A 25,372-nucleotide genomic window follows, 5' to 3' on the forward strand; every position below is an offset into this window, starting at 1 on the left:
GGAAGCTCTGACATGAGAAAGCAAAGCCCTTCCTCCAATATTCAGAGAGACAGTGCGGAACAAGGCATGTTATGTAAAAAATGGAGCAAAGATAAATTGCAAGGAAACCACAGAAATATGACTTCTCCTTTGCCCTGTTTTTTTTTTTTTTGTTTTTTTTGTGAACAGCTTGCAGAGTTTTATTCTTTTTTTAACGTTTTAGAAAAGAATTGAGTCAGTAGAATAATAAAAAAATGTTTTCCTCTTTGACACACATTCAGAATAACTACAAAACTGTCCTAAAGAATCAGAACACTGGTGCTCCAAATGTACACTGTATGTATGAAAAAAAACCTGTATGGGTACAAAGATACAACCTACAGAGATGACAAGTTATTTTTAAACATTTTGAAAATACTAAATTAGCAAACAATGATTCTATAGAACAAAAGGCATATTAATATATTTGTAACAAATGCTTTGTTAAACTGGATGCAACATTGTTAAAGAAACATTCTTTATTATCATGTGCTGCAAGGTCCTTTAGCCAGCCCTCAAATCTCTCTAGACTATTGTAGCATCTGCTGTGATTGGCTGTAAAGGTCAAAGCTGCCCGCTCTGGGAATATTTAGTATGTTTTGGAACTTCATTTTCTCCCCTTTCTATCTCAGGATTAAAGATTTAGTTGAAAGGCAAGGCAGACTCTAGTGTCACAGCGGAGGAACCCTTGGAGAAAGGATAGCAGGGCCTTGGCACCATTTCTGTGGTAGATTTGGAAGTTGAAAATCCTATTTCTCACTCCTCAGCTGCAGTCAAAGAGCTGATAGTTATCCGCTTGCAGTAATTTGCTGCCATTTATACAACCCTTTCACTTTCTATCATCTCTTTACCGACGGCCAGCTTGACATGCTGTTACTCAAGTGAGGAAATTAAAATGTGATGCAATAATCCCAAATAAGAAGGACTCTATTAGGTAATATATACACTTTAGATTAAGTATTCTTAACTGCTACACTGATAGAGGATAGGAGGCATGCTGTGAGCCACAGATAAGGAAAGGGAAACACAGCAAGGGCAGGAAAAAAGGAAAGAGAAAGCTATATTGGAAGAGAAGTGGAGCCTTGAAGAAAAGGGACAATACACCTGTAACAAAACATCTCAATACAAAATATGTGTCAAAATATTATTAAAACAACAGAACAGTATTTCAAAGGTGGCAAAAAGAGATATTAGTTCAAGGGATACAGTGTAAGATTCTAAGGTACCAAAGCCAAGTAGTGATAATATCATGCAAGTGAAAACAAACAGAAAGTGTAACAACCAGTTTCTAATGCACGATTTAAATTATATACAACTATAAACAATAAAGAAGCAGGGCAGGAAAATAACAGGGACTTACTAGGGTAATATATTGGAAAGAATCTGGCAATACTGTACATACCAAGATTCAGGGGTTACAATTTAGTATATTGTTATACTGTATGCAAAGCAATATATTGCAATTTCAACCTAACTTAGTATGTTCAGTGCCAACAAGGTGGTATGCTCTAGAAATATCTTGTTTCTGTCTCAGGGATGTTGGCTAAAGATTACACTGATCAATGCTTTTCAACCATCAGGAGTTTATACACTTTCTGTGTCCCCTAGAAGCCAACTCAGCACATCCACATAATCTACAACGATGGTCTGCTGCTTTCTTCCCTGCCAGCCTTGAAACAATTAAAATCTAGATTATGGCCAGCATTGCAGCACTGTTGCACTACTGCTTGAAATGATGCTGTTCCTTAGCACTTGACTTCAATGTCAATGGTAGGAAAAACTCCAAGTAATGCCTAGATGTTGGCTAGTAACCAACAAACAATTTTAATGCATTGTCAGTGCCACAGTCCTAGACACTTGACCACATTGAAGTAAGAAAGCCAATAAACCCTTGATTCCAGTAAAATGGGCCCTAGGATCAGTATTTATCATAGGCACTTACCTATCTTGCAACTATCTCAGACAAGTAATAGAGACACCTTTAGTATGAAGTATGTAGCAAAGGACACACTGCCAGTTACATTACCATGAAAAATTAATACTGTAGACAAAAACTGATTTGGTAAACCCCTAAGTGCTTTATGTCACCACTAATTTTCCTTTATACTAGCTCTTTAACATTACAAATGCAATATTTTAAACATTAGTATAGTGTATCACTTTAGGTGGTTAATGCGGAAAAGGTAACTTGTTCTGTGCACATTGGGTCCTTTCTTATCTACTGCTAACTCCATGTATGCCTAGAACCCGTATATACAGGACTGACATAAATAAAGTTTACTTTTCAGCAGGGCTTTAATTTTATCTTTTTCAAAATGTCATGAACAGCCTTTAACCCATGGCCCATCTTAAACAGGAACACAACCAAGGGGTTCTTTGGGTACTCTAAACATCTTCTGAAACTGAAGATAAAACTGTGGAAATGTAATTATTTCTGTGAACTCAAGGTTTTTTTTTTTTTTTTTTAAATGCAAGTTTAAAAGACTTTAAGTGTTAAGAATGTCTCAGACCATTTTTGTAAATACAGTATTTCCTTATGTGAATAGGACCTTTGCTTTTAGTAGATGTTGACCATGATTTACTTCACACTATATTAGTTGAGGAAAAAGGGTGCAAAACATAACAATAATTTCTGGAAATATCACAAATTCTTACCGGAGGTGAGTTTTCATATATGTTTGTGCTATAAGGCAAGTTGATGAAGACTGGGTCCATATCCTGAACATCTGTGATTGTGATGGCCAGATTGGCTAACGTTGAAAGGGGTTTCGTTTTGTCTTGATCCTAAAATAAAAAACAATGAGTTACTGGATATAGGGATACTCTACTTCACTGTTCATTTGCTTCCTTTCATCCCTGAAAGATTTGTAATGATTTACCACCTTTAAAAATGAAATAATTTTCAGTTTAAAACAAAACTTGGGAAAATGTAAACTAATCCACATCTGTAAAACAAAAAATAGATTTAGAGCTGAGGGTTATTTCTGTTTACATTTTCCTTACCTGCCCCCCATCAACGTTCTATTTGAAATATAATAGAAAACTACGCTGCAATGATTACATACCTATTTTATTTTACTATAAAAATAATGTCATTACTGAGTCTTTGTGCTTTTCTTTGCAATACAGGCAGATTGTGTCTAGTGAGGGAAGCTGAAAGGGCACTACACAAAACTTCCTGAAAACAGGGAAAAGACTGGAAAATATTGGATTTTCTCCAGCCAGGAAACAAGTTGAGCTTGTTCCAACTTGCTGCAGCTTCTGATAAACAAAGAGAGAAATTCAGGTTGAATTTTAGAAGAACCAAGTGGCTGGGCTCTACATGGAAGGATACAGACCATAGCAAAGCCTGACAGATAAGGTAAAATTGGCCAAATTAGTAGAATTATGGAAGAACCAGTATTTACATTGGATAGATTTCATGTAGGACAGGACAGCTCAGTAAATCCAGCCAGTAAGTGATGAGAGCCCCAACATACAGCTTAGTGAAAACTACTTGTAGCTAATGAGCAGTATAGAGTACTATACTTGTCGAGAATCTATCCAGCAGACCACAGGTATACTGTACAGCCCAGCAAATCAAGCCCACAGGCAAGAAAGGACGCCCATGGTAGCTTTGAAGAGTCAGGGCTTTATGGGGAAGCCCATCCAAGGTACCAAATCTGATCATGGAACATTGGTATAGACTGACCAATGTTCTGATCAAAATTTGACACAACCTCAAAGCCAAATACCGGATCTCTTAATTGGAAGTACTGTGGGTCATAATACTATGTTGTTATGGGACTATGGGATTACCTTCCAAAAACATTTTTTAATATAACATTGGACTTTTTTGACCTCAAAGCTGAGGTGGTTGAAATTTGTGCATGCATCCCATTAATGGGTCTTATTTATGAACGCTCTCCAAAGCTGGGGAAGATACACTTTTATCAGTGAAGCTGGGTGATCCAGCAAACCTGAAATGGATCTGGTCCAGAATTGAAAACATTTGCTAACAAATAGCAAATTAACTTTAAGAAATCCATTCCAGATTTGCTGGATCACCCAGCCTTACTGATGAAGTCTATCCTCTCCAGCCTTGGAGAGAGTTAATAAATCAGGCACAATATGTTCCTATTACAATTAGAATGGTAAATGATAACTAATTTTATGTGCATGCACAAAGTGATGCATGCAATTTATATTGTGGAAGTATTCAGTTTTTTTATTATGTTTCTTCAGTAATGGCAAATATTCAGTGTTGTGTGCTTCTGAAATCAATTCATCTATTTTAACATGACATTATTTGCGACTGGGTTACCAATATTACTTCTTCTGAGTATTGTGTGAACTTCATGGTACATCCTTCAAGCTCTGAGGAATTAATAGATGTGCAATCAGCTAGATGTGTTGTATTGTTAATGGAAATATCTTGTCATCCTAATATCTATTCTTCCCTGCTGAGCAATGTCAGTAAATATATATTGCATGGTGCCATGTGATGAGTATAAATACTGGGATGTGCTGATCGGAGATTGCCTTTAATATCTGTGTTGTGGTGTCAGGTAATGACAGTAAATTTGTGCTCTGTATAGCTATTTAATCACAGGTTCAGCTTGAACCGAGAATCTGTTCTAGACAGTTGCTGTCGATTGCTGAAAGATCAACTCCTGAGACAACACTTACCATGACATAAAGTTTCCTTGGAGAAAAAAAAAGCATTTTTACTTTTGCCCCTAATATTATTTCTTTTATAGATATATTGCATTGTATATTTTGTATAATTTACATTGATTCCTGTTTGCTGTTACACATGTCATCTATATATCTTAATATGTAATAATTCATTTGTCAGCATGCCTAAACTATACCTCCCTAGTTTATGGGAAGAATCACTAAGAGTGATTACTAGTTTACTGTTTTATAACAATACAACATGCTATTGTCATTTGTCAAAACTATGCTCTAACAGCTTATAGGCTTTGTCTACACGGAAATATTCCCCAGCGTTTAACCTGAGGCTTTAAAAGCCCATGTTTAAAATTCCTATACATTACAATGAGCTAATCTACACCAGGCTAATCTTGCAACGTTTAAAAAATTAAAACACGGTTAACGCTGGAAAGCTTCCAAAAACGCAGGTAAACGCTTTCATTGATTTAATTTGTTTTCCCATGTTTATAAGCACTTGAAACATAAACGCAAGCAAACTCTGCATAGAAGTTTTTCAGCATTTTAAAGGCAAGCTTTAAAACGCAAAAAAAAAAGTGAATAAAAATGCATATTAACGCAGTAGGAACGCTTACATGCGTTTTTAAAAACATTTGTGTAGACCCAGCCTTAAAATGAGTAACATATAAGCGACCTGTTTGTATTGATATATTAGGGTTTGGATCATTCTAAGTTTTCATCCCCAAGTGAAAATAAATATTTGGGCAACCATTCCATCATTTTAGCTTTAGCATGGAAAAGCAGATTTTTGCTTTACAACCTAGTGAATAAGTAATACATAAGGAAATCCTTTTGTAATTTTTTTTCAATGTTTGTTTGGGAATTTACCCATTGATAGTACTTCCTGTTGCAGACAATAAAATGATAATCTGATGTTTTGCAACTACCAACAGCATTGTCAGCCAGCAGTGTATGTTCCTCCAGTTGGCTGCTGGACTGGTGTTAGGTGAGATGGGCGACATATATTGCTACTACTAATTGCAAGATAATGGGTTAGTGTTTGTCTGCAAAAGGAAGTGTTCTTATCTGGAAGATCTCCAAGTAGGAAACTTTGTAACAGATCCACAATGAAATCTGGAATTCTGGCTTGCCAGGTTTCTCCTTTGACCTTCTGTCTATTTGCTAATGACGTTTTAAAATGTACTCACTGGGTCTCGACTACTTTATATAATTAAAGAAGAACATGGCTGGTGGGAAGAGCCAGCAGGTTGTCATACACAGCTTCATGGAAACAGGAAGCTATGGTAATGAACACATGTGATGCTGAGTTACCATGATTGGAACAACTGAAATAGAACGAATTAAATGAGTGGGCAAGGGACATAAATGGATGGGAGGAAAGGGATGGGTGAGCTTGAATATGTGTCCTTGAGTGTCTAGGGCTGATGCAAGCTGTGGCTTTCTGTAGCATTTGACACACACTGGGAAATTTACAGTGTGTAGTACTATCGGAGTAAGCCTTTCCAGTGCAAAACAAAAGCCTGTACAATTGCGCAAAATTGAGCAGTTAAGAGTTCAGAGGTTAGCACTCCGACCTTTGCAGTACTAGGTTTCATGTTCAAATCTCGACCAGGACACTATCTGCATGGAGTTTGCAGGTTTTTCCCATGTTTGCGTGGGTTTCTACCAGGTACACCCATTTCCTTACACATTCCAAAAATATTTGTTATGTGGCCCCTCTTATTTAGCCTATATGACCACCAGGATGCAGAAGTAAAATAAACATGCTGAGAAGTAGAAAAGGGGGCATATTTGAACATGAGAAAACAAAACAGAATCTTTCAGATAATTATATATTTATCTATTACCTATTAGGAAAAACAGATACCGATCTAGGGGATGGGAACTATGTACAGTTCTAGGAAAAAAAACAACTGTACTTTATTTATTTGGCTGCATTTGCTGTACTCGTCTTGGATACATTTAAGTAAAACATGTTTATGGTCAACCTAAAATCTAAAATAACACATTATATAAAATAATTATTTCAAAAACCTACATCTCCGGAACCATGAAATCCCAGCTCATAAAAAAAAAAAAATTGAAAACCTTTATGATCTAGTTTGCTCCAAAAGAAAATAAAATATTTTTGACCCCTAGGGCAATCAGCTGTTTGGATCCCCAATCCGCAGGATTTTTATTTATAGTGTACATGTTAAAAGCCAGTTTCATTCTGTGCATTTAACAAAATCTAGAACATTCTTCTGTAGAAGTCTACTTCATATCTCTTACTCTCCAAAAAAAAAAAAAGCCTTTTCATATGTGGAGATTTAATTTGTACTCCAGGCACACACATTGCCCTATTTTCATTTGTAATGGTCTTGAAGTGAACAACTTTTCACCCTGTTTACTAAATTTATGTTTTTGTAAGTTGTAAAGCTCCTCTGAAACACAATTCAGGTCCTCCATGCCTCCTATAAGTTTAGTTTTAAGTAGTACTAACTTTGTCAAACATCAGCACTCGTTTGTTTACCCCCTACCTTAGCCTGGGTCAGGCATGCATACATAAAACATGGTCAATGGATGCTAAAAACCAAGTGAAAAGCAAGTTAGCCAAAACGGTAGTTATTTTACAAGCCTGTTTTTCTTTTAACTGACCGAATGCTTAAACACCTGCAACACAATCCTTCCCCGTGCACACATGTTAAGACTGGTAGTGACTGATGGGTAAACAGGTCATTCTGTAGCTTTGCATCAAGTTTTTCCATTTGCAGCCAAAGCTGATTACGTGGGATTAACGATCATTTAAACTGTATTCAATAGCACAGCGTGAACATTATCATTAGAATAACCCTAAGACTTTTCTGTTTATTGCCACAGTAGATGTTTCTTTTCTGATCTATGATTTTCCTGTTAAGAGCTTATTACTGGTAAACTCTGTACTGAAATTTCAGCAGCCTATTTGTATTAAATGGGTATGCAAAAATCTATTTAAAAATAAATAAGATGGCTGTTAGTTTATGGGTAATATAGTTTACTGTACAGAAATGTTGAAGGATGAAGAGCTCTGGAGTAAAGTTAATACAATTATTGATCAGAAAAAAATAAATGAACACAACTGACAGTTGCATAGACTGTGCTGGATATTAACTTAATGTTTTGTTTTTTTTTATTTCTAGCACGTGCATTTGTTAAAATATGATTGGAATTGAGATTGTCTACCCGCCTGTTGCTCCAACATCATGAACAGAAAAGGACACACAACTTTAATAATTAAGCAATGTAAGGCAGAGACTCCTAAAAGCAAATCACAGTAACAGAGTACAGGAAGATTGACTACATTTTACTAAAGCCATGCCAGTAGAAGATGGATTCTAACTAGCTGCTATGGCTTCTGTAATTTGTTGTTAGTGCTTTGCTCCTTACACTGTTTTATTGAGTCTACAAGTGTACAACTGGTCTTGCTAAAGGTCTGTATGTCAGAATGAATCTAATATGTTGGTAAAGGCTGGTCAGTGGTCACAATTTTGTTTTGACAAATTTCAGAATTGTTTTGATCATGGATGATTGGGAATTCTTCATTTTAGTTTGGTATTTTGTATACAGTAATTACACCCTTGCAAAGAGATCCAATAATGCCTAACAAACCCTACAATTCGCTTCCATTCCCTTAGCATTCACTTCCAATCCTGTTTTATTGTTTCATATTTGCCATTTACATGATAGGCAGCTGACAAGTATTGTTTAAACTGAACTCCTAAACACCAATTATTATTAATATAACACTGCATGCAATAGGGTTCCATCAAAGCTATAGATGAAACTAGTACACGTACACTTACTGGTGTCCTCAGGTAAAATTTCACATGGGGTGCAGATGATGATAAGAACTAGACATATTATTGGATTTATGATAATTACGTACAATTTTCTATTTTTTTTCTGAAAAAGACATAATGCTTGAGTTATGCACAGTTATTCCATATGCTTTACCTCAGAATGACCTCTTCACCTGCATCTGAATGATGTGAATAAATGATTGATTCATTAGCAGTCTCATTCTGCTCCTGTAGCTACAATGTAATGACAGAATGGGGTCCTAAAGGTATCCATATCTTACCGTTGCATTGACCTGAAGTTGATAAGCTTGAGTGGTCTCATAATCCAGTTCCTTGATCACAGTCACAATGCCCCGGGTTCTGTCTATGGCAAAAAAACTAGAAGGAGGTTGGATGGAGTAGAGTACGCTTCCACCAGTTCCCTGATCAGGATCTGTTGCATTCACAATGTATATTGGAGTTTCCACCGGTGTATTCTGAAACAGCAAACAGCATAATATAAGATTAACAGATGGAAATTAACTAACCCACTCAAATGGGGAAGACAAATAAACTGACCCTGTTACTTTGTAATGTAAGCTGAAATGTTTTATTATTCGGTTGGCAGCAAATCACCTAATTTTATTTACACTACACACTGCAAATAAGCACAGTTGCCAGGGATACTGCTTTGCTGCCGTGTTGTGGGGAATACATTATTAGAAAAATGAATATACCTATTTACCTTCGAAAACAACTATAATTAGTGTCAGTCCCAGTTTCACATAGGTGCTAGTTGGGGAATAATTACATCTTTATGCTGATTTTTTTTTCTGAGTAAAACAATTATAGGCAGCCGCAGTGGGCATTTACCAAAACCATGCAGTCTGAATAAACTTCATTAAAACAGACCTTCCATGGATAAATTAAAACTCTACCAATACTAATTCAACTTGTAAAGGATGTCCTGCAACTTACAGTTACTGTTAAATATATTTAAATGTTATTTGTATTACCATGGCAGAAGATATGAAACTTTGTGGAATTGTCCAGTGGTTTCCAGTGTTATATCTACCATAGCAGGGGACTAAACTGTACAGAGCAGTTTAAATGTCATGCTTCTAAACTCATAAACGAAAATGCCACATAAAAATAAAAAAAGGCTCACCATGCACTAGTGTGGCTCTTATTTATATGCATTGTACAATTGGGATTTCCATGCTCTAAGGTAGATTCAAATACAATTCATTTGTCAACTCACACCCCAAATTGTGCTGCTAGAATCACTCTGACTTCAATATCTTAATGGTCCCAAAGCAATACTGAGTAAAAAAACATCACCTAGAAAAGGAGTCATGCCCAAGTTTGTGCAAATACCAACTTTCAGCAAGCCTATTTTAACAGTTCTAAAGCTCCAACAGTGGTTTGAAGAAACATAGCAACAAATTATGGTGTTTCTGCTTTCTATTACCTTGCTTTGTATTTTATATCACCAATAAAGGTTCACTGAAATAGAATATTTTCTAAGGATGCAAAAAGTTTTACATGATGGTTCAGGACCATGGACAGCAACACACACATAAGCAATTTAATGTGAAGAAATATAAATGACAAATACTCAAACCTGTTGAAAAACCTCTTCAATAACTGAAGATGTGTTTAGTGTATTTCTCCTATAAATATACATATTATTACTGATAGTATTAAGTAGGTAGAGTTTGTTTTTAGCATGCATTAATTGTAAATATTTAAAAGAACTGAAATTGTGTTTAGGTGGAAGCAGAAATATGAAAATTTATCAAGAGAATTTAATGTCATGAAGATACGATATGTCTCAATAAAGATACACTCATGGTCCTTCCTATTTTAAAGATTTATATCTCTTGGTTTCCAGGCAATGCCCAAACTTTCTACAACAACTGGCTTATTCTCAATCTTTTGCGGCTCACATTTTCTCTTTGTCCAGTCAAGCATAACATGTATCTCATAGCATGTGAACCTAATTTAGAGCAGGGTAGGTACAATCCAGAAGAGTCAAACTTCATGAATCATGCATTAGATGAATAAAAGATTTGTATACTGATACGTTCATATATAACTAAAATGGAGAGGACATAGATCATACTAGGGCCATTGTACAAAGGCTTTGGAGATCATTTAGGTCAACTTGTGCTTTGTTTTAATTCCTTCATGCAAGCCGATGTGAATGCAAACCAAACACATGACATGGTAACGCATAACAAACATACTGAAAACCCACGGTCATCTCCATCCATGGTCAGTCAGAGTCAAGTTTTACGTAATCCCTCTCCTCAACTAGCTAGATAAACATGTATGATTTGAGAATCTAAATGCTACAGTTCAGGTATTTTCTGACATGAAAGGTAACATCTAATTGGTTTGTTTGGGTAATAGCTCTACCATTTTTTTTCTTAATATCATTCTAATGTATGTGGAGTAAGAAGAAGGTAAGTATATGCTACAGCAAAGTACTGATGGGTGAATCTGACCAAGTTCTACAAGCTCTAAGCTCGCTTGATCATTGGCTTTAGCTACACACTAGGCAAAAACTTTATTAACTGGTGGTTAAAACCTCCTTGACATCTACTAACCAATGTGAGCATTATCCAATGTGCAGCCTAATAACAGGCTCATCACTTTGCAGTTGGCAATGCAAAAGGCCTGTTGTTAATGTACCGAGTGAACAGAGTTCATCTTTTTGCATACATTTTAAGAAATAGTAAGTAGCTGAAGTTCTAGTTGAACCCATGTTATACTCGAATGAAAACTTCATCTAAAAGGAAAAGGCTTTAAAACATTAAAAAAAACCTTTTCTGTGTGTGTGTGTTCCAGATCAGTGAATTACTATATACTGAGCATTTGATTACGCTGACAAAATGGTTTTGTCCACATTTGTATTCTCGGGTTGTATCAGGAGAGTTAGGTAGAAGATACAATGGTGAATATTAGGAAGCTTGTGTCATTACCTGTCCCTTTCTATGGAGGCTCCAAAAATGACTATCCTGGGAAATGATTATCCAGGCAAAAACATTAGTACATTAAAAATGTGCACACTGATGGATAGATAAAGTTAGCCATACACAATGCAATATTTCAACAATTTCTTTTAGCTTTACAAGGTTATGTAATTTGTGGTCACGTATATTTTATCACCCCCAAATACACCAAAAATGTTAGCAAATCTATTAGAAAGCATCAAAATATCACAATCACATCAACACACATTGGAAAGAAGGCTATCTTTTAGAAACTCAATGAATCTGGAAATTAAGACACCAAAAGGCAAGCTAAATATGGAAAGTTGTGGGTTTATAAACAGACAAATAGAAAAAATTGCCCACAGAGTACTGCCATCAATGCCATAGGTTTCAGGTCTAGGTTTTAAGAAAAAAAAAAAAAAAAAAAGAAAAAAACATGACCTGACTTTTGTTGCGACCAAAGCTATTTTTTGAATCAAGTTGACAGCTTCATTTGGAAACATTTAAATGGTAAAAGTCTAAAGAAAAGAACTAAAGGTAAAGCAGCACACTAAATGTAAAGTTATAATGAAGTATTTTGTACAATTGCTCTGAAGTATTCTATGTGATGTCAAGTAACAAAGCCCCTAATTATTGTAATATAATAAATTATAAGCTAGAGCTCTGAATATTTTCACAGGATTGGAAGAATAACAATATTACACTCCCACACAATTGCTCATATAGGTGAATTAAGGGATTAGTGTCTTGTAGTTTTCATCACATAATCAAAAGACAGTGCCAGGGGGTACATAAACTTCATTAGACAATTCCAATATTCTAAAGTTGTTCTTTTTAGAAATTTGGGTATACAAACAAGAGTACTACAGACAGTATATTTTAAAAAGATAGCACAAAGTAATACAAACAGTACAAATAAAAAAGAAAAAATAGTACAGTTAATTGTACAACATGCCATATGTCATGTCGTAGAAATAACAAGTTCACAATGAAAAGAGAGTACCCTACCTAGAAAATATTGAGAAACAGAAATAGAAACAAGAGCAAAGAAAATGAAATAGCTAAATATAGGTTGGCAGCTATTGCTATTCTAGATAATGAAGGAGTCACTGCTGAATCACATTATATACTTGCCTTTAGATGTTTAAAATCTGCATTGTAAAAGATGGTGAAACCCAGAATATATACGTATTTCAGAAAGGGGTTATGCATGTAAAATGTTATGAAGGTGTAAAGTTATTACTGGAGGAGTATCACAAACAAGTTCCAAACCAGCAACCCCCCCCCCGAAAACCGCTACCATTTGGATGTATGCATACAGTGGCCAATTAATTAATATTAAGTACCATTGTTCTTTAAGGCGAATAGCTCAACAGTAAAAGAAGATTAGAAAAGGTATGACACGAAGATGATGTGATGATGGAATTTAAGAATATACAGCTTGTATCCTTTTCATGAATGTGTGGCCAAAAGTTTCTTTTTGAAATCTGTACTAATTTTACATGATCCGTTCAGATATTTTATTATTTTGCCCAAGTATGGGGCTGCAACTTAAACACCCAGAATCAAAAATGATATGAGGGAACAATGGGGGGCCTAGGGGCCCCAGACCTGCACAAGTATTATTTAGCGGCTCACTTGCAATATTTGCCACTATAGACCTCACCTCACTCACCCACGGTATGTGGAGAAATAGAGGAGGGTTGGATAGCTTTCATACACCCCAATGTTATGCTTTGGAGCTCATCCTTGCTATTGGCTGATAAAGACCTGCTCGCTCCTATGGTGTTCACAAGGACTGTTTTGCGGAGTTGCAGACACAAATACAACCTTTTGTCAGAACCCTCAAGCCTGACATCTGTAATCCACACCCCACAGATCCCTGATAGTTTGCAAGGGGCAATATCGGGTCCATGGAGGGATAGGGGATTATTCCAAATTAGACATCTGCTGCATCCGGTAGAGAAGCGGTTGCTTACCTTTCAAGAACTATGCGAGAAGGTTGAGCTCCCACGCACATCTTTTTAAGCCTATTTGCAAATTAGGAATTACATCCGATCCTTCCAGCCCTCAGTCAGGTTCCTAAACATGACCCCCTTTGGGAGGTTGTGTGCAGAGGGCTTGTATAACAAAGGTGTTGTCTCTTCTATATACAGTATATTGGATACCTCTATGCGAGACGCCACTGGCAAGTTTAAATACATGTGTAAGTGGGAGGAAGTACTGACCTGAACGTTGGATTCAGATGCATGGTTAGAAATTTGGGAAGCGGCAAACAAAAGCTCTATATGTACGCTGTATAAAGAAAACTTGTAAAAAATTTTTCTTAAGTGGCACCATACCCCAGAGGTGCTACATCGGTTGTTCCCTGGGACTGACCCCACTTGCTGACGATGTGGGGTTTCCCGGGGCTCCCTGGAGCACATTTTTTCATTTTTTGGTTTTGTCCCATTATCCAGGAGTATTGGTCTCGAGTAAATAAGTTGCTTTGTGATGTACTCCAACAACAGATTTCCCCGGACCCTCTCACCCACATACTGGGTCATCCTCTACATTCTTGCCGAAATACACCCGTAAGTTACCTTCTCATATTTTGGTTGCAGCACGCACTCCAATTCCTTCCAAATGGAAATCTACTCAAGCCCCCTCTACTACCGATCTGCATACACGAATCCAGGAGATACGTCTTATGGAGTATCTCACGGCCTTTATTTGGGACACTATAGTAAAATTTGAAACCACCTGAGAAGTCTGCGACCATTACTATGCCCAGGTGCCTGTATGACCCTCTACTTGTTTTTCTGTTTTATGCCCCACCATTCCATCTCCTTTTTGCTCTGTTGCTGGTTTGCCTGGGTTATTGGCTACTGTTCCCTTGTATAGTATATGTTAAATGAGTGTGATCACAACACAAAATGTTTTTTTATGCAGAGTTTATCTAAGCATACCTCTCACAGTGATGTACATAACTGACTGAAGAGTTGTGGTTTTCCTATTATTTTGCACTCATTTGTTATTTATTTTTCTTGTCTGTATTTTTGTCTAAAATTTCAATAAAAATACAATTTAAAAAAAAAAAAAAAAATGATATGAAGAAAGGTTCCAATTTCTTTCATGTAGACCAATCCAAACAAAATAACTTTTTAAGGTTGTCACCTAATATATATGTATGTGTGTGTGTGTGTGTTAATATTATTGTTAATTTTTTTTATCAAATGACAATGCAAAATGAATGAACAGAAGAGAAATCAAGATGGAAAATCAATATTTTTTGTGACCACCTTTTGCCTTCAAAACAGGATCAATTCTCCTAGGTATACTTGAACACAGTTTTTGAAAGAACTCGATAGTTAAGTTGTCCCAAACAACTTGTAGAACTATCTACAGATCTTGTGTAAATTATCGGCTGCCTCAGATTCTTTTTTATTTTCATGCAGGCTAAGCTACATCCTCGATGATGTAAAGATCAAGGCCTTTGATGACATTACCTGTATACTTGGGGTTGTTTTCCTGCTGCCGAATATATTTAGGGCCAACCAGACACCTCCCTGATAGTATTGTATGATAAGTATCTGCCTGTATTTCTCAGCATTGAGAACACCATTAATCCTGACCAAATTCCCAATTCCATGTGCAGAAATACAGCCCCAAACTTACAAGGAACTTCCACTATGCTTTACTGTTGCCTGAAGACACTCATTATTGTACTGCACTCCAGCCCTTCAGGGAACAAACTACCTTCTGCTACAGAATGTATCAGTACAGAGCACCTGCTGTGATTTCTGCATCCCATTTCTTTTGTTTTTCTTCTTTTCTTGTGCATAGTTGAGTTGTTTGGGCATGTTTCTATGTCAGAGGTATAGGTGTTTGGCTGCAATTCTTCTATAAAGAACTTTTCTGGACAGTAGATTGGTATACCTGGGTTCCATAGGTTTCTACCAGTTCTGAGCTGATGGCTCTGCATCTTCCTATTTCAAAGGGAAGTAATCCAGTTTCCTTGACCGACCACTATGTTTACGGTCCTCAACATTGCCTTTGTGCATTTCAAAAGAGGTTAAAAACACATCATAAAACCCCCAATCTGCATTGAATTCTTTGTCTGGGAGAGACCATAATGATGTTTTATAACTTTCCTTTGTCTTGTTGCCATGTTGAATGACCTGTGACTTGAAATTGATGCTGGTTTGAAGACAAAAGTAAATTGCACCAAATAATAGTTGGATTTAGATTTCTTCTCTTAGCTCACTTTGCATTGTGTACATTGATAAAAATAAAAAATTAGAATTTATATTTATAAAAGTATTCACACCTTACAAATGTTTTTCTTTTTTCACACCTGCCTAAAACTTTTGCACAGTATTGTATGTGTTCATTTTCTAAAGAATAGTTCATAAATGAATTCTTAGCTTCACAACAGAATATTTTCTTAGGCCACAAGAGCAAAATACTAGGAATAAGTTCTTAACACTTGCACTTTTACAGGCAGTATTGATTGTAAAAACTATGCAACGGCAGAGTGCTCTTGAACCCTCAAGCAGAGCTATTCACCTGATAAAGGCACAAATGGAGACTTCACACTCTGGGCAACTGCTGAGCTACACAAACAGAAACCCTAGCAGAGTTAATAAGACATTGATTCTTTTTGCTGCTGCAGACTCATCAGAGTGACTACATAAGCTCTGCTAGAAGATGAAAGATACGTTGCCTATTAAGCCTACTTGTTCTCAGAACCATTTTACAGAATTCACTGCATGCCATTTATATATAGCATCACTGATCTCCTGCAATCTGGATCCGCCTAGTACAAAATTCACAAAATCTAAGTTTTCAAAGAGTTCATAATAATGTTAGTATTTTATATGTATTTTATATGTGTAAAATGCAATATTTATAGCTAGCATAACATACAATTTACACAATAAAATGTACCTATTAAAACTAATATACTGATCTATTGCATATTTCTAGAGAAATACCACACCTGTTGATTTTTTCAAACTACTTTACTGAACAGGGCAGTGGAGACATCAAAGACAATAACCAATGGCCTTAAAGCATAACAACTAATCAGATTTCTAACTATGCTAATAAATGACCAATCGTTGTTAACTGATATGTGTTGCTTTGCTGTAGTAAATATATCCATAAATCTTAATGTTGGTTTCCTAGCAAACACCCACAAAAAAAAAAACATTAAAACCTAAACAATGAGGTTGATTTATTACTGTAATGTAGCCTGTTTAGAAAAATGAGTTATCCTATTATAAGGAATATTTCATTTTTTTTACATTTCTTTGCACATGAATTGATATTGGGTATAATTGGGTATTTTTAAGCAAGTTACCACCTTATATAGTGAAGCTTTCATTATAAGGATAATTCACTTTGCTAAGTGAGCCTATATTACTTAAGTAAATTAGTCTCCATGTATCTTTCATCAGTGAGCTTTTTTTTTTGAGCTACAAAAAAGAAAACATAGCCAAAACTATTTGACTGATACTTTAAATATCACATGATACCTGAGATTGCATGAGCAGTTTACAAAAGCAAGACCATCAGATTAAACATGCGCACCACACCGGATGTTAAATGTAATCCATAATCCATGAGAACTACAAAAAGTTCTGGATTATTTTTACTGATTTACACATCACTCACACCAACATAAATATATACACATACTATGTTAAAAGTAGAAGAAGATGGCTTGCAGATCCGTCTTGATCAAGCAACACAGTAACAAAGCATATGTAACATGTATGTATTTATATACAGTGGGATCTGTGGCTTCCTGGTCAAGTTCAGCAGGAAAAACTGCAGCTCTGACTGTATCATGGTTTGCAGATTGGCAAAGAATACAGGTGAATTGAAATATTGATCTTCAGACTGTACTGTAAGTATTGTATTGAAAAAAAACGTCATCAAGATTTAAAAACTTACATGTCCTTGTTCATGTGAGCAATGTCTAAAGGCTTCATATAAAGCCGTGGAAAGGATTTAACTCCTAAATTAGTAAGTAAGGCTTTACTGCTGCCACTTCCAGTGTGATATATAAACAGTGTCAATGCTATGTGGTGAAAACTTGTGTGTGTATCGTTGAGAGGTTTCTGTAAATCAAAAAGTGTTAACAGGAGTGAAGAGGAGTGATTCTTTACGATTCTTTACAACTTTAAAGTTTTGTAATCGATCTGTAACAAATTCCAGGTGACACATTTATCCAACAACCTACGAAGAGGCTCAACAGAAGCAGTTTTCTCTTTCAAGAAGGAATGGTACAAATTAATGCATAACTTAGTTTAACCACCTATATTTCAGAAATTCTGATATTTTTAATATTTATCCTTTTAAGTACTCTAAATATGTCTCCTTGTCATTCCACAACAATGTTAGGTCCTCCTATTCTTTGTCAGTAGTAGCGGTGAGGAGCCTTCAAAACAGCGACAAAGAGGTATTGAGGTTAAAATGTCAGTGCAGGACTTCCTGTTTTAGAGCCCGCGTTGGGCTACACTGGAGAAGACCTCCTGATCAACTAAAAAGTAAAGAAAGAATACAAAATAACCAATTCCTAGAATGATACTTACCAGGCACCAAATCTAGCTATTCCAGATATGGTGGAGCATCCAATCAGTAAATTAATCTTGAAACAGCACATGAAACCAGACCGCACATGAAGGGAAGCCGTGCAAAGATAAGGCAGCCCTTTTTACATTCAAGATCACTGCTGATTGTGGGCGGGTAACAGAGAATCCCTGGCATCAGAAGCGCATGCTAAGACACAAGGCATAGCTAAGGCAGAAACCGAGTTGCTCATTTTTAGAACACTGCTGCCTTACACCAGGTAAACATTGATATGACATGTGCCCTGTAAGGTGAAAAGAGTGAATAGAGTAGGCCCACTGAAATCAAATCACAAGTTCCCCAAGACCAATATTTGTGAGATATTTGGACTTAGAATATACAGATAGCAGAGGAGGCACAAACTCCTCATCTTTGCTTAAGTGTCCCATAAGTGAAAAGCTTGCTGTATCACAGGGATATGTCATCAGTTCCTGAAAATGTATGTTCATGTGACTAAAAATCCATCATTTTGCATCACTTCTTCAGCTGGGATCAACTCTTCAGCTTATTACTTGTCTACAGCTATGTGTTTTTGTTCAAAAACTGTTGGAATCTCACAGGACAGAAACAGGTTGGCTATTTGAGGAGACGCAAAGGGCATGGTGGAACATTTTGGACTTTGGATTCATAATAGGAATTTTTTATGGTAGCTGGAAAATAATTTGCATTATTTTGGTATATCTAAAAGTAAAGATAAAGTTTTGTATTTTTCTTTGGACAATGAATCCGATGAACAGGGAATTACAAGAATAATATTGACCACAAAGCTTATTAGTATCATCAACATATATAATTGCTTGATATGAAAAATGTTGAAAAGCCATAGCAAACTGTTGTTGGCAAACTGCAAAGCTCTCAACTAAGGCTGGCCAAATTAATTCATTTGGCTTACAGTTTGCAATTGATCAGTTTGATTTGTCTTAGGCAGAATACATTTTCATTTTTTGGAAGTATCAAGCTCTTTTACTGGCACATATTTTTGGAGTTATTAGTGGATCCTTCCATCTTGACACAGCAAAACACCCATCTGCAGTCATCAGTAAGAAATGACTTTCAGTTAGGAGATTGGGTGCATGGCTGATAAGGTGCTGCAGTGTTGTGATACCACATTATTTTTTTCTATATTTCATTCAGTACAAGGCTGGGCAAAAGCAATTTTGATATTTGTTCGCCTTTTCTCTCTGCTAAAATATATATAAAAACTTTGGCACACTGATTCAGGGACTTATACCTTAGCCTATCAGATGGTCAAAAGAAGAGGACTGTCAGCTAGCAGTATGTTGCATATGTCAGCACAGTTGATATACCAATTTGTAGACAGTCAGTAGACAGAGCTGGTAACATCACCACAAGACAGACCCTTGTGAAGCCAGATATAAACTGCTAGTGATACTCAAAAAAGTTTATCTTGGTTTGCTAATGCATCACCCAAGCCAAGGGCATGTCTCAAATCAACAGCCAAAACCTGGAGCATTTACAGGGCAGCATTTCAGTTATGCTACTACAGTTAAAGCAATATAGCTTGGTCTGACTTGTGATGTGTAGGATTATGTAGGAGCAGAAACACAGCAATGAGGTCAGTCCTGTGTAGCCCCCTCCTACCTGCCAAATACCATTGTCAATAAACTAGAGTTGGTCAAAGGAAATGTACCTGTAAAGAAGAAAGAGATGGTGTACTGAAACCCATAAAGCACAGAACTCTGCTCCATTAAAGAGAACAATTTGAATGAAGTCTCTTAAATAAACTGACAATTCTAGAAGTGTTGATCTCCTGGTCCCCCACAACATGCAATGGCACTGTGCTACTAGGAGGTGTAGATGAACAGAAGGAACTACTTGGTGCTAGGGGTGAGGATAAGTGTCATTTTCTAAAGGAGAATTCGGTTGGCTGTTCCCTTTAGAGAATTGGAGGTGGGCCATGCAAGTGGAAAAAAGAAAAAGAAATTAGTACTTTGTTTTTTACAAGTTTATCTATTATTGGTACTTTTAAACAAAGTCACTTAAAGGAGTCTTTAGTCTTAAGCTATAACTACAAAGGAGAAAATCTTACTGGCCGATTTTATTACACCACTTTGAACTTTTCCCTTTGCACAAATGTCTAGGCCTTGCTTGAAATATATTGCTCAAACATTTATTAACATGAAACAAACTTTTTTTAAATCTTTTATCAACATGTGTTTAAACTATTTTTATGAATATTTTTTTATATTACATAGAAAATATGATGATGATATCAAGCTTTACATGACCAGTCAACCATAAATACTGGGCTGGTAAATCACTTTGGTATTCCAGTTAGGCTATAGTTGCAGTAAACCTGCACTGGGTAGGATCATGCTAAGGATCATGCTATTTACAGCAGAGTATAGCATGAATAATGTTCTTATATATTTTACTTACTCTATATATTTATGGAGACATTAGGCTGTACTCCTAGAATGTCAATTTGTTATATAAGGATCTGTCTTGGGTTACATTGAATATTTATTGTACCTTTTAATATTATAGCTGCCATGGCTTCTTCTACAAGTAGGTATAGTGTTCAATGTACATATAAAATGTTATATTTAATGCAGGCTAACCTACTAGACACTCACTAAAACACAACAATACAAGTGGCTTTGAAAAAAAACTACAGCTTACAATGAACATATCTATCATTTCACACATTAAACGATAAGAATGTAAATACATCTGTGCAGCAACAATGCAAATAACATGTAAAATTGACTGGCAATCTGGCCACACAGCTGCTTGAAGGTCACAGAATGAACGGCAGTAATATAAAGATGTAGGCAAGTACCAGGATAAACTAAATAGATGGTGGGTCAGAAACTTTATGAATACAGGGCCATGATTTTATTTTAGCTCCTAAAATGCTCAGAATTTCAAGCTAGTATTAAAAAAACCAAACAAAACAAAAAAAAAAAAAAAACACTGTATATAACCATAAGTTAAACGTAGCGATTGGAGACCATAAAGGGCAACCATCACCAAATACATGTGTTCAGTAAGAGGCCTAAATGAACAGTTGTCAGAATGTGTGTTTGAGCTGAACTTTGGGCATAAATTTGTTGGCTTTGTTCATTGTGACTACACCATTGTTTATTCAAATAGTTTCCGTACACTTTACAAAATTTTGTTGGCATTTTGTGTTTTCATAAAATGGATTCCTGGCACCTATATTCTCATGCTATGTGATTTCGGTGAACTGCTACAACATGTACCTAATGATCTACAGGTCACTTGCAGTTCACAAAAAATGTGCATTTCCCCTTTGCTTAAAGCAGATCTGTTTGCTGTAAAAAAAAAAAAAAAAAAATACGAGCAGCCAGGTTGTGTACTGCAGAAAAAAAGTGATTTTCTTTCTGCAATAACTAAATGTACTTGTTTGTCTTTATCTGCAGCTCAGTGTATGATCCGGGCATATCGATCTTTTAAATATAGTTTAACTTTAATGCAGAAAGGGATATCACACATCTCTTCTGCAACAACCTGCCTACTTGCATTTTTTTTTCCTTTTTCTGCTACAGCATTCTGTGTATATAAGCCTGGTTATTGTGCAGGCACACCATATGACTGAATAAGGCTGTTAGTAGAAGCAGCATGATGAAAGAAAGTACTGCCCCTGGGATGCTCCACCCACATCATCTCTGGCAATGTAATGACAGAAATCAAAGTTACCACCCAAAATTTTCAAAACTTTTAGCTAAAATTCAAATTTTATTTTGTTTCATTTGAAAAATTAGTAAATGTTGAATCTTGGGGGAAAACACTAAGAAACAGATCTCAAAGAAAACAATGTTTGTTTTACAGCTTAATTAATGTATTGAAATTCCAAACAGCAGAAATATTTAATTGAAAACAATTGGTAAATGAATAAGATAATCCTTACATGTAGCCGACTAGGGAACACAAGGAGTGACAAAAAGACCTACATAATACACAGATACACATTAAACCTATGTGTGCATTACATGTAATACAAATAGACTGAATGAGGTTTAATGGACAGTTATAAAGTTTACCTTGGGTGTTAGTCCATACAGACTGCTCTTTGCTGTATGACCTCTATTTCCAGTATAACTCACAGTTCAGAGTGTCAACTAAAGGATCACTATTTTAGAAAATGTTCATACATGTATGTAGTAATATACTAATTTTTACATAATTTTCTTGCTTTGGTTTACATGCCATGTTTCACATTGAAAATTGTAATACAGCATTCCATATGTGAACAAAATTCAGCTTTAACTCTCCTATAGCATTTTACTAGTGGTCTTGGTCAAGACATTCGGTGATGCATGGTTTATAAAAAGATTCTACTTAAGTTTCAATTACTTTTTTTTATCTGTAACTGTACATATGTAAAGAATCACACTCACAAGCAAGGTACAAAACCCAGAGTACAAAAATGCATTTTAGGGGAATGTGAAATAAATGACAAATAAGAGCAAGCACCCGTCACTTGGCCACTGAGTGTCAGCAAGTTATTTCAGAAAGGATTACGGGTCTTACTTAATTTATAGGGGTATCATTTTTCTAGGATTTAGCACATGGCAAATCTTGTTATCAAAAACCAATGTGGGAGCACCAGCAATAAATATTAAGGCAAAGAGGCAGCAGGTTTAGTAAAACAGAGCAGATTTTTACACTCTATTGATAGGAATGCACCTTTATCTCATGTGGCACAACCTGGGTGCAATAGAAGTCTCAACCAGGAATAAACCCCTTATCACGTCAACCACAAGCTATTCTGGTGCCAACTGCACTAACTGACATGTCATCAACATGTTATATCTGACATGCCACTGGATTCTCTTCTTTAGACAATGTGCACAACAAACTCAATATCACTCTCCTGTGGAATGATTGCCTCTGTGCTAGAGCTCAGGCAAGTGCTGTAATGAGTTTTTCTATAGCAAAATGCCTTGAAAAATTAAATGTATTTAGAAAGCAAAACAATAGATTAGAGAGTAATATAGCCGCCTATTCCAGGTGGCTTTTTCAATGTGACAGCACTATGGATGCACTGTGAATTAAAATTGTTTCTGGAATTCCAAAAAGTGTTTTTGGGAGATGGATTTCTGAACCTATTATCAGGTGCTTTGTGCTGTCCGTGAGCTGCTTCAACAGAGTTTATGGGTCTGATTTATGAAAGCTCTCCAAGGCTGGAGGGGATACACTTTCATCAGTGAAGCTGGGTGATCCAGCAAACCTGGAATAGATCTGGTTCAGGGTTGAAAACATTTGCTAACAAATAGCAAATTACTCTTAAGAAGTCTAATTCAGGTTTGCTGGATCACCCAGCTTCACTCATGAAACTGTATCCTCTCCAGCCTTGGAGAGCTTTATTAAATTAGGCCCTATGAGCCCTATGAACCTGTTGCTTCCACTTTGCAGTTTTGGATTTATAATCTTTAGAAGTCCCAGGACCTCCTATTGTTTTTAACTGATCCAGAATATAAGGCCGCATTAAAGAAGCACTACATGCAGTCCTTTAACAGCAGATCAAGTAGAAGTTTATACTGGCATTGATGTAGTTAATTAGAAATGACATTTCTTTGTATAAACAGCCAGAAAAAATGACAGTGTGCTGCTTTGCTAGGTATGACCTGCAACCCATCCTTTATTTATAGAAAGATAATGATGTCTAGTTTACAAAAGACTTTTCAGCAGCCTTTCAATACATGTTGATAAGGTATTTTTGTGGCAAGTGTCATGAAAATTTAGTGAAAGCAGAAGCTATGATAAGAGGTCTTACATGCCCTTTTCCTCTCCTGTGATTTGCTGTGAGATCTACTTGCTTTTAGCATTGTCACAGCAATTTTGTGTCATTCATGCACTCTTGAGCAATCAACACATTTGCTAGATGTAAAGGGCATTTGTTAAATGGAAATATTTTAGAGAGGTTGATTACATTTTTGGAACATTTTACAAAGGCTGACTTGCTGTTCACAGTTATTGAGATTATTGTTCTCGCCACTGTACAAATTTGTGCTGTCCCCAGTAATTAAAGTAGATAGGAGAAATATAAGACACACAAGAAAGATACACAAAACTGCAGTTGGTACAAATATAGAATAGCAACCGAGAAAGTAGAGTGCCGGCCACATAAAAACCAAATGCATGCTCCAACTTGCAAACCCAAAACCAAAAATGCAATATATAACACCTTACCAGTCCCTAGCTGTGGTGACCGCATTCTATTTAATTGACTTTATTTTCACCTGGTGATCCTGCTGGGGAGACATTTTTTAATCCTAGAGTGGCACTGCTCACTCAATGTATTATTCTATTGGTGAGAAGTGTCACCTTAGGCTGCTCTACTAACCTGGACTACACACACCTCCCTCTTCATTACATAGACCAGAGGTGGTGTATAGATTACAAAAGATAGCAGGGAAATGTAACAAAATTTTTAGAAATTGAATTCAGCCAACAAAAAATAAAACAATTAACCAGTCACCAATGCACTAATCTAATATCTACTTTTACATTATTTTAACAGTGTTTCCTTTCCTCTCAGTGTTTATGTGTTTATTATTTGTATTCTCTCCAAGCAGATGTCTATGCTGCACGACGGGTTGTAAAAAATGTCCTATTTTTGTGCTGATAAAGAGGTTTAAAAAAAAACAGTTATAACAAACGTTTGATCAAGATTACATGAAAAACACTAAAGGATTCGTTAATTGACAATTTTACTTTGTACAGTTCAGCAGGACAGATTACCTGATGACCTGAAAAAAATCTACAATTTTCGTTCAAGAACCAATTTAAAATAGTGGTAGTTCTGCTTTAGTTAAGCTCCAATTTAAAACAGAATTCAGAGCAGCTTTGGCAGGCTGTAACCCACAGATAGTTGGTTACATGTTGGGTCCAGGGCTCAGGCCAAAAGCTGTAATAGGTCACTAGACTTTATATTCTTTTGAATATCTATCGCTCTTCAATTAAAGATGTCCCAAAACTTTTAAACCCATACAATAAATATATAGAGAGTTTTATATATTGTTTATTTCAATTTTTCTAAGTATTTTAGTGACACAGTGGCAAAAAAGAAATGAAATTAAATTGGATAAATTGGAAAAAATCAATCTAGAACCTGCCAATGTAACATAATTGAAATCCTTCTTGACACACAGTGACAATAAATATACTTCTGAGGATCAATACCATTTTTAATGAGTTTACAATTAGTAGTAGGTTCAATTTCTTGTAAAGGGAATGATAACTGTATTAGATTGAATTGTCAAAGCCAGCATAAAA

General features: G+C 35.9%; 1 protein-coding gene across 1 annotated transcript in view; it reads right to left on the reverse strand.

Annotated features, from left to right (window-relative positions):
- LOC140338851 (cadherin-23-like) overlaps positions 1-25,372 on the reverse strand; it is a 327,390-nt gene that overhangs the window by 115,605 nt on the left and 186,413 nt on the right. The window contains exons 7-8 of the mRNA XM_072423172.1: positions 8,792-8,986; positions 2,674-2,802 (exon numbers count right to left, since the gene is read on the reverse strand). Coding sequence (XP_072279273.1) covers positions 2,674-2,802; positions 8,792-8,986 — 324 coding nt within the window. The remainder of the gene's footprint in view (positions 1-2,673; positions 2,803-8,791; positions 8,987-25,372) is intronic.

The sequence above is a fragment of the Pyxicephalus adspersus genome, chromosome 10, assembly GCF_032062135.1.
Source record: "Pyxicephalus adspersus chromosome 10, UCB_Pads_2.0, whole genome shotgun sequence".
NCBI lineage: Eukaryota > Metazoa > Chordata > Amphibia > Anura > Pyxicephalidae > Pyxicephalus > Pyxicephalus adspersus.